The 13,485-nt window shown below is 41.3% G+C and overlaps 1 protein-coding gene across 1 annotated transcript; it reads right to left on the bottom strand.

The window, feature by feature from the left end:
- Nucleotides 1-710: 710 nt before the first annotated feature.
- On the bottom strand, nucleotides 711-12,381 carry LOC105022165 (mucin-5AC). The gene is made up of 2 exons (XM_010890362.4): nucleotides 7,039-12,381; nucleotides 711-2,840 (listed from the first exon to the last, which is right to left on the bottom strand). The coding sequence occupies exons 1-2, from the start codon at nucleotides 12,296-12,298 to the stop codon at nucleotides 2,131-2,133; spliced, it is 5,970 nt and encodes a 1,989-aa protein (XP_010888664.2). The 5' UTR covers nucleotides 12,299-12,381; the 3' UTR covers nucleotides 711-2,130.
- Nucleotides 12,382-13,485: the final 1,104 nt, after the last annotated feature.

Below are 13,485 nucleotides of genomic sequence, written 5' to 3'. Positions count from 1 at the left end.
ATTTATTTGTGTTGATCAGTGGCAAAAACACCTAGACTCATTAAAGAAATTTTGATTTTATGTTGTAACAATAAAATGAGGAAAAGGCCAAGCGGGTGAATATGTTTGAGAGCCACTATAGGTATTTGAGACTACTCTGCCAATTCAGTAATTCTAACATAAACATGAACCAGTTCAGCTCTCCGGCATTCTGTGTATGTAATGTTTTTCTATTATTCATGGCTCTCTCTATACAGGGCATAACAAATATTGCCAAACATTGTGTTGACTAAAACCTGTTTTTATGCAATGAGTGTCCTTTAGCTGTCCATGAGACCTGAAGGTCGTTAGGGAGACTAGAATCTAATGCTTTTGCTTCTCACTGACTAAAAGCATTTGGTGCTCAGATTCTGCTACAAAAAAGTCCCTAAAAATGTCCCTCTTTCCAAGAGACACTATCTGGGTGTGGTATATTAATGTGTAGTGAAGTACTTTAAATCAGAAGAAGAGTAGGATTACTTCAACTTCTCTTTTAACCAGGTAAGTATGCTAAGTATCCCTTATTGGCACAGGGATTAGAACAAGTGACTTGGCTCAACACACTTCAAAGTGGTTTGCAGACTACAGTACATTGCCACCTCTTTTACTGGGTACACTTAAAATAATGTGTGCATATAAATTCTACAAGTAATGCATATATAGTCCACATCCTGGTGTAGAAGGAACACAAATTAAGTAAATTAAGTTTTATTGACTTTATACAATTTCAGAATACTGAGAATTAAAAAAGAACAATAAAACAGTCAATCATTAGTAAATCATTTCAGTACAATTAAAATAATTATTAGAACAAAAAATATTACAAGCCTAAAGACAGTATTTCTCCATTCTGTAAGAGGGCAAACATTTTTCTAAATAGTGATCTCCAATCAATAGTTCAAAAACAGTGGAGGTTCGTTTAGGCCCACTCACAATATTAAAGAATTCAATATCTCCCAATGAAAGAGTAAATACAATTCAATATATTCAAACTGCTTGTTAAACAACAGCCATTATAAAATCACATAATATGAAATGGCAGTGGCAGACACATCCATACATACCTCCTGGAAAGTTTTTTTCCTACTTCTAAATCATTTTCCTATTTATTTATTTTTTGTTGGTAAGCCTAATTGTTTTGACTACGTTTGTAAGCCTCAAATCAATATTGGACATTGAATGCTCTCTTATGCCTGCGCAAATTATGTGATGAATTGCACTTCACTAAACTGAAAATCTGTCAAGCCAACTGTCCCAATAACTTTGGTTCCCTGAAATAGAGGCACTTTGTATAAAAAGTGTTGTCATTTTTCTAAATGGCAAAACCAATGTGAACACAAATATCCTTCAATAAGTGTATAGAGCCAAAATAAGGAAAAATGCACACAGTGGGCAGAGAGTGTACTCTGGTAGTTACGTGATACTGTAAAAACACATGGTACAGTGTGAGACATATGCTCACACCTTAAGAACAATGGTGTTCTGCAGTAAGGAGAGAAAAGTACTTAGATATTATAGCCAATGCCAATAACACATCAGTGTGACAGCTTAATTACACTAGATTCAGAGAAACGAGATTCAGAGAAACTTAACAACTATGTTATTATATCCTCTAATGTTGTATTCAAACAAACAATTACTCATATAAAATGTTGTGATTCTGTAGCCTACCCTCTCTCTCTTTCAAATTCCAACACCTCAGCAGCAAAGTTGTCTAGCCACAAGCACAAACTAGCTGTAAATGGCTGCATGAAAGGTCTCATAAAAATGATAAGGACATCTGGCTGAACCAAATCCATTTGTTTTCATTAAACTCTCAACAGTGCAAAATACGTAATTTTCAGACATCATGTGTATCTGTATAGGGCTACCGGAACCACCATAAATGAAATAGCATATTTCCATAACCTTTATGTAGGCAGGACTCTGGTCTGAACAGTAAAACTTAGCTCTTTTTTCTATTTCTACTCTTACCTATGACCTGCCTGGAAAACACAATATATGGCATATACTTGTCATGTAGGGTTTTCAGTCATAGCTGGCACATAGTGATATATGGTTAGGAATGGGTGTGGCATATACAATTTGTTCTGCGCCCATTGGCCATCTTGCTCATTTTGCATAGTTCCTTGGCCTGATCATCATCCTTACAGTCTTGAAAGATTGTCTGTCATTAGTCAGATAGTATTCTGTGGATATGTTATGCCATGTCCCCCAGTAGATTCCATTCCTCACCCCTTTGTACTTTCCCACATAATATCTGCCGTTGAGGTTGGCGGCCATGCAGGCATCAAACCACCAGCCTGAGCCATAATAAGCACCACAGTTCCCAGAGGGGTAGCGATCATGGTCCCTGTCGGGAGTTGTGAAAAATCTGTTGTTGTGGTTATAACTTTTGCTGAATTGGAGTGCATCTCCTGCCGTGCCAGAGTACCCACCCACAAACAGGCGGTAGCGTAACCGCTCACCAGCCACGCGGAAAACCTTGTACTCTGCATACCCCCTCAAGCCGCTGAAGTCCTCCAGCTCCACCCTGAGGATCATATCTCTGTGTCGAGTCAGAAGATGAATGTGGTCATTACCAAGCCAGAATTCTCCATTCCTTAGGTCACCGAAGCCTGTCCGATATTCATCCCAGGTCCGGTTGAAGTTCACACTGCCGTCCTGACGGAGCTGAATGATGGTCCACCCTCCACCAAGGGACTCCATGTCACAGAATACTGTGAAGGTTCTGTTTTTTGAATCAGGGGTCACATGGTAGACCCCACTTTTCCTCTCCCCCCTCAGCATATGGTCAGAGCAGTCTTTAGGTGCAATGGGAACTGTTGTGTAAGAAAAAAAAATTATTGATTAGTCTGCCGTCTTTGCTGAGTGTAGTTGACTTTCAGCATGAAATAATTTGTAGTGCTACAACCAGAGTTCATTTTTGGTAATGTCATTTGGTCCAAAATGACACTTCTCAAAAGTGTCTAATTAGAAAAATTACAATTGTAAGTTATACGGCTGAAGTTTTTAGCTTAAATCCGCCAAAACTACTTTTGGAATAGGGCAAATTAAAGCTTTCCAGTAAATACCCACACAAATTAACATACGTGGCGAATATGCTCTTTAGAGAGCATGTGCAAACATTAGAAAGACCTACCTGAGACATCAGAATGTAAGAAACCTTTGAATTTCTGAAATAAAGAATTTTCAGAAAATACTTTTTTGTAGCCAGAGGTGATGCCTATGGTACATATGGCTGCAGCATGAGATGGATTTCAGCTTACTGCTATTTGAACATTATTTTTCACTTTAAAATAATCTGTTTGAACAAAATTGATCCAGGTGCCTGAGATATTCCCCATTTTCCCCCACTTTTTCACTGGTTTTGTCTATCTGTTCGAAATGACTTGTAATCTCGTTATACTGGCTTTCAACACCTGCAATACTATCCTTCCCACCGTAAGGCAGCATGGACAAGCTAATACTGTTCCGGTCTCATTTGGTAAGGGAAGACAAGGAGAAGACTAGTTGTGTTATTGTTTAGAGGTATGATTCTACATAGTGCCCCATTAAGAGCATAGGTATTAGTTGCAAATTGGCATACATTTAACTCATATGTTAATAAAAGCAAGCAATAGGTTTGTGTGACACTTCATTTGTAGTTATTATAATAGATGAGCTGAAAGGAAGCTCTGCACATCTGTCCCTTTATCCCCACTTAAACCATACACACTGACAGACGCGCACACATGCTCACACGTGCACATTCTTCTTTTCACTTGTAACCACAAAACAGACAACATCTGTTACTAAGATGATGATCTCAAAGCTCTACCAGATTATAATAGGCTCATTAAACTTTACCTTAAGTTGCTTGGATATTAAAGTTACAATCCTCATAATTTAAAATGGAGATGATATCACACTGACATAAAGTTGATTTAGCAATAGTTTCCTTCTTAACTAGAAAAAAACATTATTTTTAATTGCAATTTGCACTGTTATCTGCAATAACCTAGTTACACTCTCAGTATTTTTTTAAAATTCATTCTAATAAGTCTTTGACAGTACAACCAGGAGTAAAAAAAAAAAAGAATATTTAATGGGCCTCTGTTGTGCAGAATGTACTGAGTGGGTGGATGTATCCCACAGATTCCGATTAGGAGACAATGTATGATTTGCTTTTTGTCCCTTTGATCTTATAGATATCTCCATCAGTCCCCCACTAGTTAACTGGTCATGCATATAATTTCCTACCAAGTGGGTTGTTTACATCAAAAACTGCATGTGATGATATAGCGCATATCTGAAGGTATTTTCAAAGGTATTTAATTGAAAAATATTTTTTATTGAGCACACAAGTTGTGTTTTTTATTTCTTTATTCTAATAATTTAAAAAGCAAACAAGAGAAAGTAACAAGCGTCCAAATAAAAATCTAAACTTCAACTTCAACAAGCTTTCATTGCATTTTAAATGGTATCAATCATTTTGTCAATAGGAAAAGTAATGGAAGGCTACCTTAGGCTACATGATGAGATTAATACACTATATGTATTTTTTGTCAAGACGTAGAATGTGTTCAGTTGTGTTGTATTGTGTATTGTGTGTATTGTTTACGTCTGATTGCACAGAATGATTCAATGCTCCTGTTCTTTTGTATTTTAGCTTTCCTGTTTTGGGGTTTTATGATATTATGTTTTATGTGTTTTGTATTTACCGTTAATAATCACACAGGGATTCATGTTTATACTGTATTAATATATAAATTATTACTACCTCTCCCTTTATCTTCAATATATACAGTGCAACACTGGTAGGGTCCCTCACTCAAGTATCGCATTTCATGTACAGATTCAACTAAAAAGACAAGGGACCTGAAAATAAAAAACAATGTACACTACTATTGAAAGGTTTTGGGTCACTGCGAAATGTCCTTGTTTTCAAAAGAAAAGCAATTTTTGTCCATTAAAATAACATCAAATTGATCATAAATACAGTGTAGACATTGTTAATGTTGTGATGTGACAACTGCAGATGGAAAAGGCAGATTTTTAATGGAATAACATAGGCATACAGAGGCCCATTATCAGCAGCCATCAGTCCAGTGTTCCAATGGCATGTAGTGTTTGCAATTCAAAGTTTATCATTTTAAAAGGCTAATTTATCTTTAGAAAACCCTTTTGCAATTATATTAGTACAGCTGAAAACTGTTATGCTGATTAAATAAGTAATACAACTATCTTTAGACTAGTTGAGTATCTGGAGCATAAGCAATTGTGGGTCCTATTACAGGTTCAAAGTGGCCAGAAACAAAGAACTTTCTTCTGAAACCTGACAGTCTATTCTTCTTCTGAGAAATTAAGACTATTCCATGTAAGAAATTGCCAAGAAACTAAATATCTCGTACAACGGTGTATACAAGATCTTACTGCTCTCTTCACAGAACAGTGCAAACTGGTTCTAACCAAAATAGAAAAAGGAGTGGGAGGCCCCAGTGCAAGATTTAGCAAGAGGAAATACATTAGAGTGTCTAGTTTGAAAAACAGACGTCTCACAGTTCATCTACTGGCAGCTTCATTAAATAGTACATGCAAAACACCAGTCTCATTGTTAACCGTGAAAAGGCAACTCCAGAATGTTGGCCTTCTAGGCAGAGTTGTCTAGAAAAAGCCTCAGACTGGCCAATAAAAATAAAAGATTAAGATGGGCAAAAGAACACAGACACTGGACAGAGGAAGATTGGAAAAAGGTGTTATGGACAGATTAATCTAAGTTTGAGATGTTCGGATCACAAAGAAGAACATTTGTGAGATGCAGACCAAATGAAAAGATGCTGGATGAGTGCTTGACGCCATCTGTTAAGCATGGTGCAGGCTATGCCATGGTCTGGGGGTGCTTTGGTGGTGGTAAAGTGGGAGATTTGTACAGGATAAAGGGAATCTCGAAGAAGGAAGGCTATCATTCCCTTTCGCAATGCCATGCTATACCCTGTGGACGGCGCTTGACAGGAGCTAATTTTATCCTATAATAGGACAATGACCCAAATGACAGCTCCAAACTATTGTCTCAACGCAGTATCACAGGATTTTGTGACATCTACACAAATTCCATACTACAAAATCATGACATGCACAAGTAAAAGGCATTTTTTCATGTACAGGACATGATTTTCTGGTGAACGTAAAAGGCAATTTATTTATTCTTAATGTTTCATGTCATATACAGATCTAGTTTTTACATATATTACACAACTTCATAATGTCTTTCAACAACAACTTTTTTGTTTTTCGTGTGTTACACAATCATCTTTATAATACAATACATTGGCAATTGATCCCGCATTTACGGTAGCCATTTTGCACAAAAACTGCAAGATATTTATTTGGAACCCATTTTATCAAGAAATGGATGGGAATACATTTTAGGCTGCGTAATGATGGTCTCAGTATACGCTACTTGTGAGGTAACAGAAGAATTAACAAACAATTAATAATTTGGCTCTGACACCTGCAGAAATATCATGTCTTGTACATGAAAAGTGGTTGCCTACGGTACGAGGTTCGCCATAGGAAAGAAATAATGTCGTGCGCATGAAAAAAAGCCCTTTTACCTGTGACACTGTGTTGCTTGTCTATGGCCAGCATAGTCACCAGATCTCAACCCTTTTGAGCTGTTGTGGGAGCAGCTTGACCATATGGTACATAAAAAGTGCCCATCAAGCCAATCCAACTTGTGGGAAGTGCTTTTGGAAGCATGGGGTGAAATCTCTTCAGATTACCTCAACATATTGACAACTAGAATGCCAAACGTCTGCACGACTCTAATTGTTGCAAATTGATTATGTGACAAAAGCAACGTTTAAAAAAAAAAAGAATTTGTATTACAAATAATTATTTCTAACCTTGTCAATGACTGTATTTCCTATTTATTTTGCTATATTTCCTATTCAAACTCATTTTATGTATGTTTTCATGGAAAACAAGGACATTTCTAAGTGACCCCAAACTTTTGAACAGTAGTGTATGTTCTCTTACCTTCTGGTAATGCCTTTGCTGTGCTTTGAGGCTGGTATCTATTCCTTTCAGTTATGCTGCCTCTCTGATTCTTCTCTCTGAGTTTATTTAATCCAGGATGGACGTTTGGAATCCCTCTTTGGGAAACCTTTGGCTCTCCACTTGTGTCCTTTATTTCATTCAGACTAGCAGATACCTGGCTAGTCTTCACACGCAGTTCTCTCACACTGGGGGTTGAAGACTCTGGTATCGGGCTTGGCATAGGGAAGTCAGAGTTGATGGTAGTAGGGATATGGTTAGAGTTGGCCAATGGAATAGGACTAGTAGAGGTACTTTTGCGGCTAGTAGCTAATTCTTGACTGGAGATAATTGTAGACATTATCTCAGGGCTTGTATTCCAGCTAGAAGTGGTCCTTGGACCTTGGGTGGTGGTTGTGCGCCAGGGTTTTGGAACAGGCATCAGGCCAGTCTTTTGTTCTAGGCCTGGAATAGGCCTTGGGCTTATTTTGGGCTTAGGTCCAGTTTCAGAGCTAGTATGGTATTTAGGGTTTAGGCTGGTTCTGGGCTTTAGGCCTGGCATGGGCTGTTTCCCAGATTTTGATTTGGTGCTGGGTTTGGAGATCCATGGGGACTTGGTGAAGTTTTGACTGGGTCTGCGATTTAAGTCATTTGTCACTGGGCTGAAACCAGCATTGAGGCTCAGTGGGCTGAGTGTAGTAAAGTCAGTTTTTGAGTTGGGGCTAGTGGTGCAGGAGATACATTTGATAATTGGACTAGTAGTCCTTAGGCTAGAGCTAGTGATGGTTGTAGTTGGCCAGATTTGACTAATGTTTGTTCTCTCCTCAGGGCCATGGCTTGTGATGGTGGTGAATGTTGAACCACTTCTTGATGAGCTCTTTTGTTCTGAGCTTGAGGAATTAATTGGGCTGGGTTGTGTAGGTTTTAGGACAGGTTTAAATGTTGGTCTTGATTTAGGTCTTTCACTTGGAAAGTGTTGGTCTGATAAGGGATTTATTCCAGGTTTGGGCTTAATACTAAGTCTGGGTGTGGTTGATCTGGATTCATGATATTCGGCATATTTCGTCTCAGGACTAATTCTGGTACTAATGGTCCTTGAGTTGTGGCTAGTGATGGTTTTGATTCCAGGGGTTTGGCTTTGTGTAATACTGCGTGAGCTGGAAGAGCCTTTCCGAGTTCTTGAATTGGTGACCCCGGATGTAGTTCCACTTATGCTGCCTGAACTGGGGGTTGTAAAGCTGATACCATGGTTGGAGCCTTTAGTCTCAGAACTCGGATGGGTGGTCTTTGGGCTGAGGCTATTGATGGTGTCTGGAATTGAGCTAGGTCTGGGAGTTGTGTCTGGGACAGGTCTGGAGAAACTTGTTGGATTGAGTGGTCTGTGCTTTTCGGCAGGTTTAAGCTTTCGTCCATGTGTAAGTCCTGGAAAAGGCCTTGTGTCTGGTTTGGGCTTCAAGCCAGGTCTAGGAGTCCACCAGGAACCAATTCTGGAGCTTGGACTGGTGATCTTTGACCTAGGTCTATCAGTGGTTATAGTTCCTGGGGTTGGGCTAATGTTAATGCTGGCCCCAGGGCTGGAACTGCTTTTCCTGTAGCTTTGGTTAGTAATCTCTGTGCTGATGTCTGGAGCATGGACCGGTGTGTTGTTACTAAGGATGGCACTAGTTCTCAATGTCTGTAGACTGTGGCTTGAGATCCTATGGCTGAGGCTAGTGGTGGTGGTTGGACTTGTTATGAACATGTTTTTTAGGTTGATGGTGGCTGGTCTGGGTGGTCTCAGTTTAGGCCTCAGGCCTGACAAAGACTTTGAGCCTGGTTTAGGCTTTAGTTTGGGTTTATCCTTTAGGCCAGGTTTGGGCTGTAGATCAGGTGAGGGCTGCAGGCCAGGTCTAGACTTATTCCTAGGTGTGGTATTCATTGCGTTGGGCTCATGATGTTGGTCAGATTTTATCTCTGGGCTAAAACCCGTACTGGGTGACCTTGAGCTATAGCTAATTAAGTTGGTCCTTGGGCTGATGCTAGTGGTAATTGTTTTTGCTGGAGTTGAACTTGGAGTAGAAGACCAGGTCAGGACACTTGAACTGATGTTTTTAGGTCTAGAGATAGCGGTAGATTCTAGAGAGTTGATTGGTGTAATGCTATCATGGCTGCCGGGACTTGAGCTTCTATTACTAATTTCTGGTTTGGAGCTTGTTGTAAAAGACCCTGGACTGATGGTCTTTTGACTGGGGTTTGTGGTAGTGTCTGGAGTTAAGCCAAGTGTGGGCATTGTCTTTGGGATGGAGCTGGAAGAATACCTTTGTTTAGGTGGTCTTGGCTTTAGGACAGGTCTTTGTCTTGATCCAGGTTTTGGTCTTTGACCATGAAAAGGCCTAGCACCTGGCTTTAACTTTGAACCAGGTCTGGGAGTCCGGTAGGACCCAATTCTGGAGCTTGGACTAGTTCCTGGAGTTAGGCTACTTCTACTGCTGATGCTGGCCCCAGGGCTGGAACTGTTGTTCCTGTAGATTTGGTTAGTAATCTCTGTGGTGGCGTCGGAAGCGTGGACTGGTGTGTTACTGATGATGGTACTGGTTTTCAGTGTCTGTAAAGTATGACTTGTGATCCCAGGGCTGGGGCTAGTGGTGGTGGTTAAAATTGTGCTGGTGAAGTAAGTGCTTTTTCTGTTGATGTTAGTTGAGCTGGATGATCTGGGCTTTGGGTAAGGTATTGATTTTAATCCTGGTTTAGGTCTCAGGCCTGAAATATGCTTTGGGCCTGGTTTGGGCTTCAGTTCAGGTTTTCCATTTAGGCCAGGTTTGAGGTGTAGGTCAGTTCTGGGCTGAAGGCCAGGTCTAGACTTAATCCTGGGTGTAGTAGTCATTGTGTTGGGATCGTAATGTTGGTCATATTTTATCTCTGGGCCGGAACTCATACTGGGGGATCTGGAGTTATAGCCAATGTTGCTTGAGCTTAGGGTGGAGCTAGTGGTAATTGTTATTGTTGGAGTTGAACTAGATGTGCTGGTCAGGAAGCTTGAATGGGTGGTTTTTGGTCTATCGATAGCGGTGGATTCTGGAGTGTTGATTGGTGTAATGCTGTTCCCGCTGTCTGGACTTGGGTTTGTATTAATAATCTCTGGTTGGAAGCTTGTTGTAAAAGACCCTAGACTGATGGTCATTTGACCAAGGCTTGTGATGGTGTCTGGAGTTGAGCCACGTGTAGGAGAGGTCTTTGCGATGGGGCTGGAAGAGCTGGTTGGGCTAGGTGGTCTTAGCTTTAGGATAGGTTTTGGTCCTGGTCTACGTCTAGGTTTTGGTCCTGGAAAAGGTCTACCACCTGGTTTTAGCTTTAGGCCAGGTCTGAGGGTCCACTCCAACCCTGTTCTGGAACTTGGACTGGTTGTCCTTGGTATAGATCTAGTGGTGGTTTTAGGTCCTGGAGTTGGGCTACTGACACTCCTGCTGCTGGCCCCATGTCTGGAACTAGTGGTCCTGTAACCTGGGCTGGTAGATGTGCCTGGTGTGGTGCTGCTTTGTGTATTTATCTTATTGGTCTTTAAACTGGAGCTTGAAAAGCTTACTCCCGGGTTGAGGCAGCTGGTACTGGATAAAGTTATACCAGTTCTGGTTGTGGTTTCAGGGTTAAAGCTGAAGGACTTGATTGGGCTATATGATGTGGGCTTAGGAACCGCCTTTGGTTTTGGTCTAGGCTGAGGTCTTAGACCAGGAATAAGTGTTTGGTCTGGTTTAGATTTTCTTTCAGGTTTAGGTTTAAAGCTCCAGCTGGGCTTCTTGGTAGGTTGAGTTCTTGGGCTAGCGCTTAATGTCAATTTTAACGAGCTACTGGTTATTTGGCTATCATTCTGACTTGGATCATATCTAGTGCTGTTGTATGTTCTAGATAATGGGCTAGGGTTGGTGGATGTTTGGTCTGGTCCTGAAGAGTCGGGTCTAGGCATTGAGTACTGCGTATAACCAGAGTCTGGGCTAGGCGAGGTCATGTTCTGATCATCACTTGACCCATTTGTCACCACAGTCCCAATGCTGTCTCTCTGCACACTTTTGATTGATTTATCTACCTCTTCCTCGTTCTTCTTCCCTGTCTCGTCAATCTGATATTCTTTTTGATTTTCTATTCCATGTTCATAGCTTGGTGTTTGTTTCTTTTTCTGCCATTCTCTTTCTCCCTGGATATCTTTCTTCCTTATATTTTCGTTCTTCATTTGGTGTGGATGTTGCCTCTTGCTCCCCTTCACTTTCTCACTTTTCCCTTCCCTTTCCTTCCCTGTCTCCACCGGACGTTCTCCCTTCTCCTGGATCTGTTCCCTATGTCCCCTAACTCTTTTCTCCTCTATTGCTCTTGCCTCTTTCCATTTGTTCTCCCTCTCCATCTCCTTTTTCCTTACCTTATCCCCCTGACTCTCCTTCTCTGTTTGCACTTCTCCTACCCATAATCTCTCTTTTTCATTTTCACTTCTCCTGTCTTTCTCGGTCTCGTCTTTTCTCCTTCTTTCTTCTTCTAAAATGATTTCTTTCTCCATCTTTGCCTCCCTTTCCTCCATTTCCTCTATTTTACTCTCCCTTTCTTTCTCCCATTCCCTGTTTCCCCCTCTATCGCTCTTCTTTTCCCTCTCAATTTCTTTCTCCTCTTCTCTCTTTCTCTCCTCTACAATATTAATCTCCTTCTCCTTGGCCCTCTCCCCTACTACCTCTCTCACTTGCTCAATTTTTCTCTCCCTGTCTCTTGCTTTCTTGCCGTCTGTCTCTATTTGCATATTTTGGTCTCTGTCACCATGCCTCTCTGTCTCATCCCCAACTTTCTCCTTCTCTTTGTCTCCCAATCCCAATCTCACCTTCTCTTCTTTCTCCGTCTCTCTGTCTCCAGGTCCCAAAATCATCTCTTTGTCTTCTTTCTTCTTCTCCCTTTCTCTGTCCTCCAGCCTCTCTCTCTTCGTCCCCCTCTGACTCATTTTGCACTCCATGCATGCTCTCTTCAGCTGCTCCACAGTCTCCTTTAGCCGCTGTAGCTCTTTCACTGTCCTCTCCAACTCCCAGAGCTGCCGGGGCATCATGATGTCCAGTGGTGGCATTATAACTTGGTAGGGGCATACATTCTCATCCATTCCCTCTCCTCCACATTTCCCAGCAGGCTTTAGAGTTACCTGGCAGCTTGCAGACTCTGTACCCCACTGGAAGATTCCCTCACGGGGGTTTGCATAGACCCCAGGAGACTTGGAGAAGGCCAGCAGGGTCCCGCAGATGCAAAGCACAGCTAACCTCATCGCAATCCTGATTTATAAGAATGCTGAGAGAAAACAGGGTGGGAGAGGGTGCAGGAGGACGCTAAAGACCCACCTCAGTGTGTGGGAAGCTGTGACAGAGAGAGGGAGGGAGGAAAGGAAGAGGGAAGGAGGAGGGGGATGAGGGACATCTGTAAGAATGGTGTCTGCATGTGTGAAATGGATGGAGAAGTTGAGGGGGGGGGGGAATAGCAGAGAGTGGTAACGAATTGGGCGTCCACTTCATGGGAGTATCCATGTCTGTGAGACACAGTAAAAGGGGGAAGAGAGAGTATTCAGATAGGACTTAGGTGGCTTCAGCGTGTCACCGTAAGTGTTGCACACTCAAACCTACGTATCACTTCAGCCAGTAGTTCTGAAAGTGCTCTTGAGCCAAACTGTGTCCCTGTTGTTTGTGCGCTCAGTCACAAATGTTTTGTCATGTGTGACGCACTTTGCTGTAAAAATTTTATTGTATGTAAAAAGCTTTAAATTGAACAAAAACAGCACATTGTAATCCTATTGCAATTTTCCACATCGTCTTTACTCTTTCAGCTGATCAACACATCTAATGAGGAACATTCGCAACGCATTCTCACTCCATGCTGTAATGATAACCACACATTGTTTTTTTCCTTGTATATCACCACAGTGAAAATGCATGTGTGCGGCAGTTGCATTGGCAGACATTTCTTCCATGCTTCCTGTCAAAAGGATCGGCACACATGCGAGTGACAGATGAGACAGGTCCAAATATGCATTGGAAGCACAATGTCGTCAGGTCCTGGGCTGTGGCCAAATGTATGTTGCATTGCTGTTCAGATATACAGTATCTTATATCTCTGCCTTTGAGCCTTTTTTCTGGACATTAATTTATCTTCACAGTTATCTTCACATATCTGCTTTCTGTTCTTGGAAAGCAAAAACGGGTTTAACAAAAAGATGATGTACCCACTGCAGGTATGTCTGTTAATTGCCCCTGCTGAAGTGATGTTTCTGAACATGACAAAATACTCTGCATCCTACTATATTTCTAAATATATCAGTGAGATGTCCCCGTCTGGGGCCTGACATGCTCGAAAAAAACATTGTTCGACTGTCTTTGAGACATGGACATGGATCTGCTCTCACTGACTTCTGCTCTGCTATATTAGGATGAAGAGTGTGCTTCTCAGATTTGTTGCAGCAAA

The sequence above is a fragment of the Esox lucius genome, chromosome 19 (genome assembly GCF_011004845.1).
Source record: "Esox lucius isolate fEsoLuc1 chromosome 19, fEsoLuc1.pri, whole genome shotgun sequence".
Taxonomy (NCBI): Eukaryota; Metazoa; Chordata; class Actinopteri; order Esociformes; family Esocidae; genus Esox; species Esox lucius.
Note: the sequence above shows the minus strand (reverse complement) of the source record. Positions and strands in the feature narration are given on the sequence as shown.

Excerpts from the sequence above, each read along its gene's own strand:
- LOC105022165 (XM_010890362.4), bottom strand. The coding sequence starts at position 12,298 with ATGAGGTTAGCTGTGCTTTGCATCTGCGGGACCCTGCTGGCCTTCTCC. Across the intron at positions 2,841-7,038 it reads AGCAAAGGCATTACCAGAAG|TTCCCATTGCACCTAAAGAC; the intron begins GTAAGAGAACAT and ends CTTACACAACAG.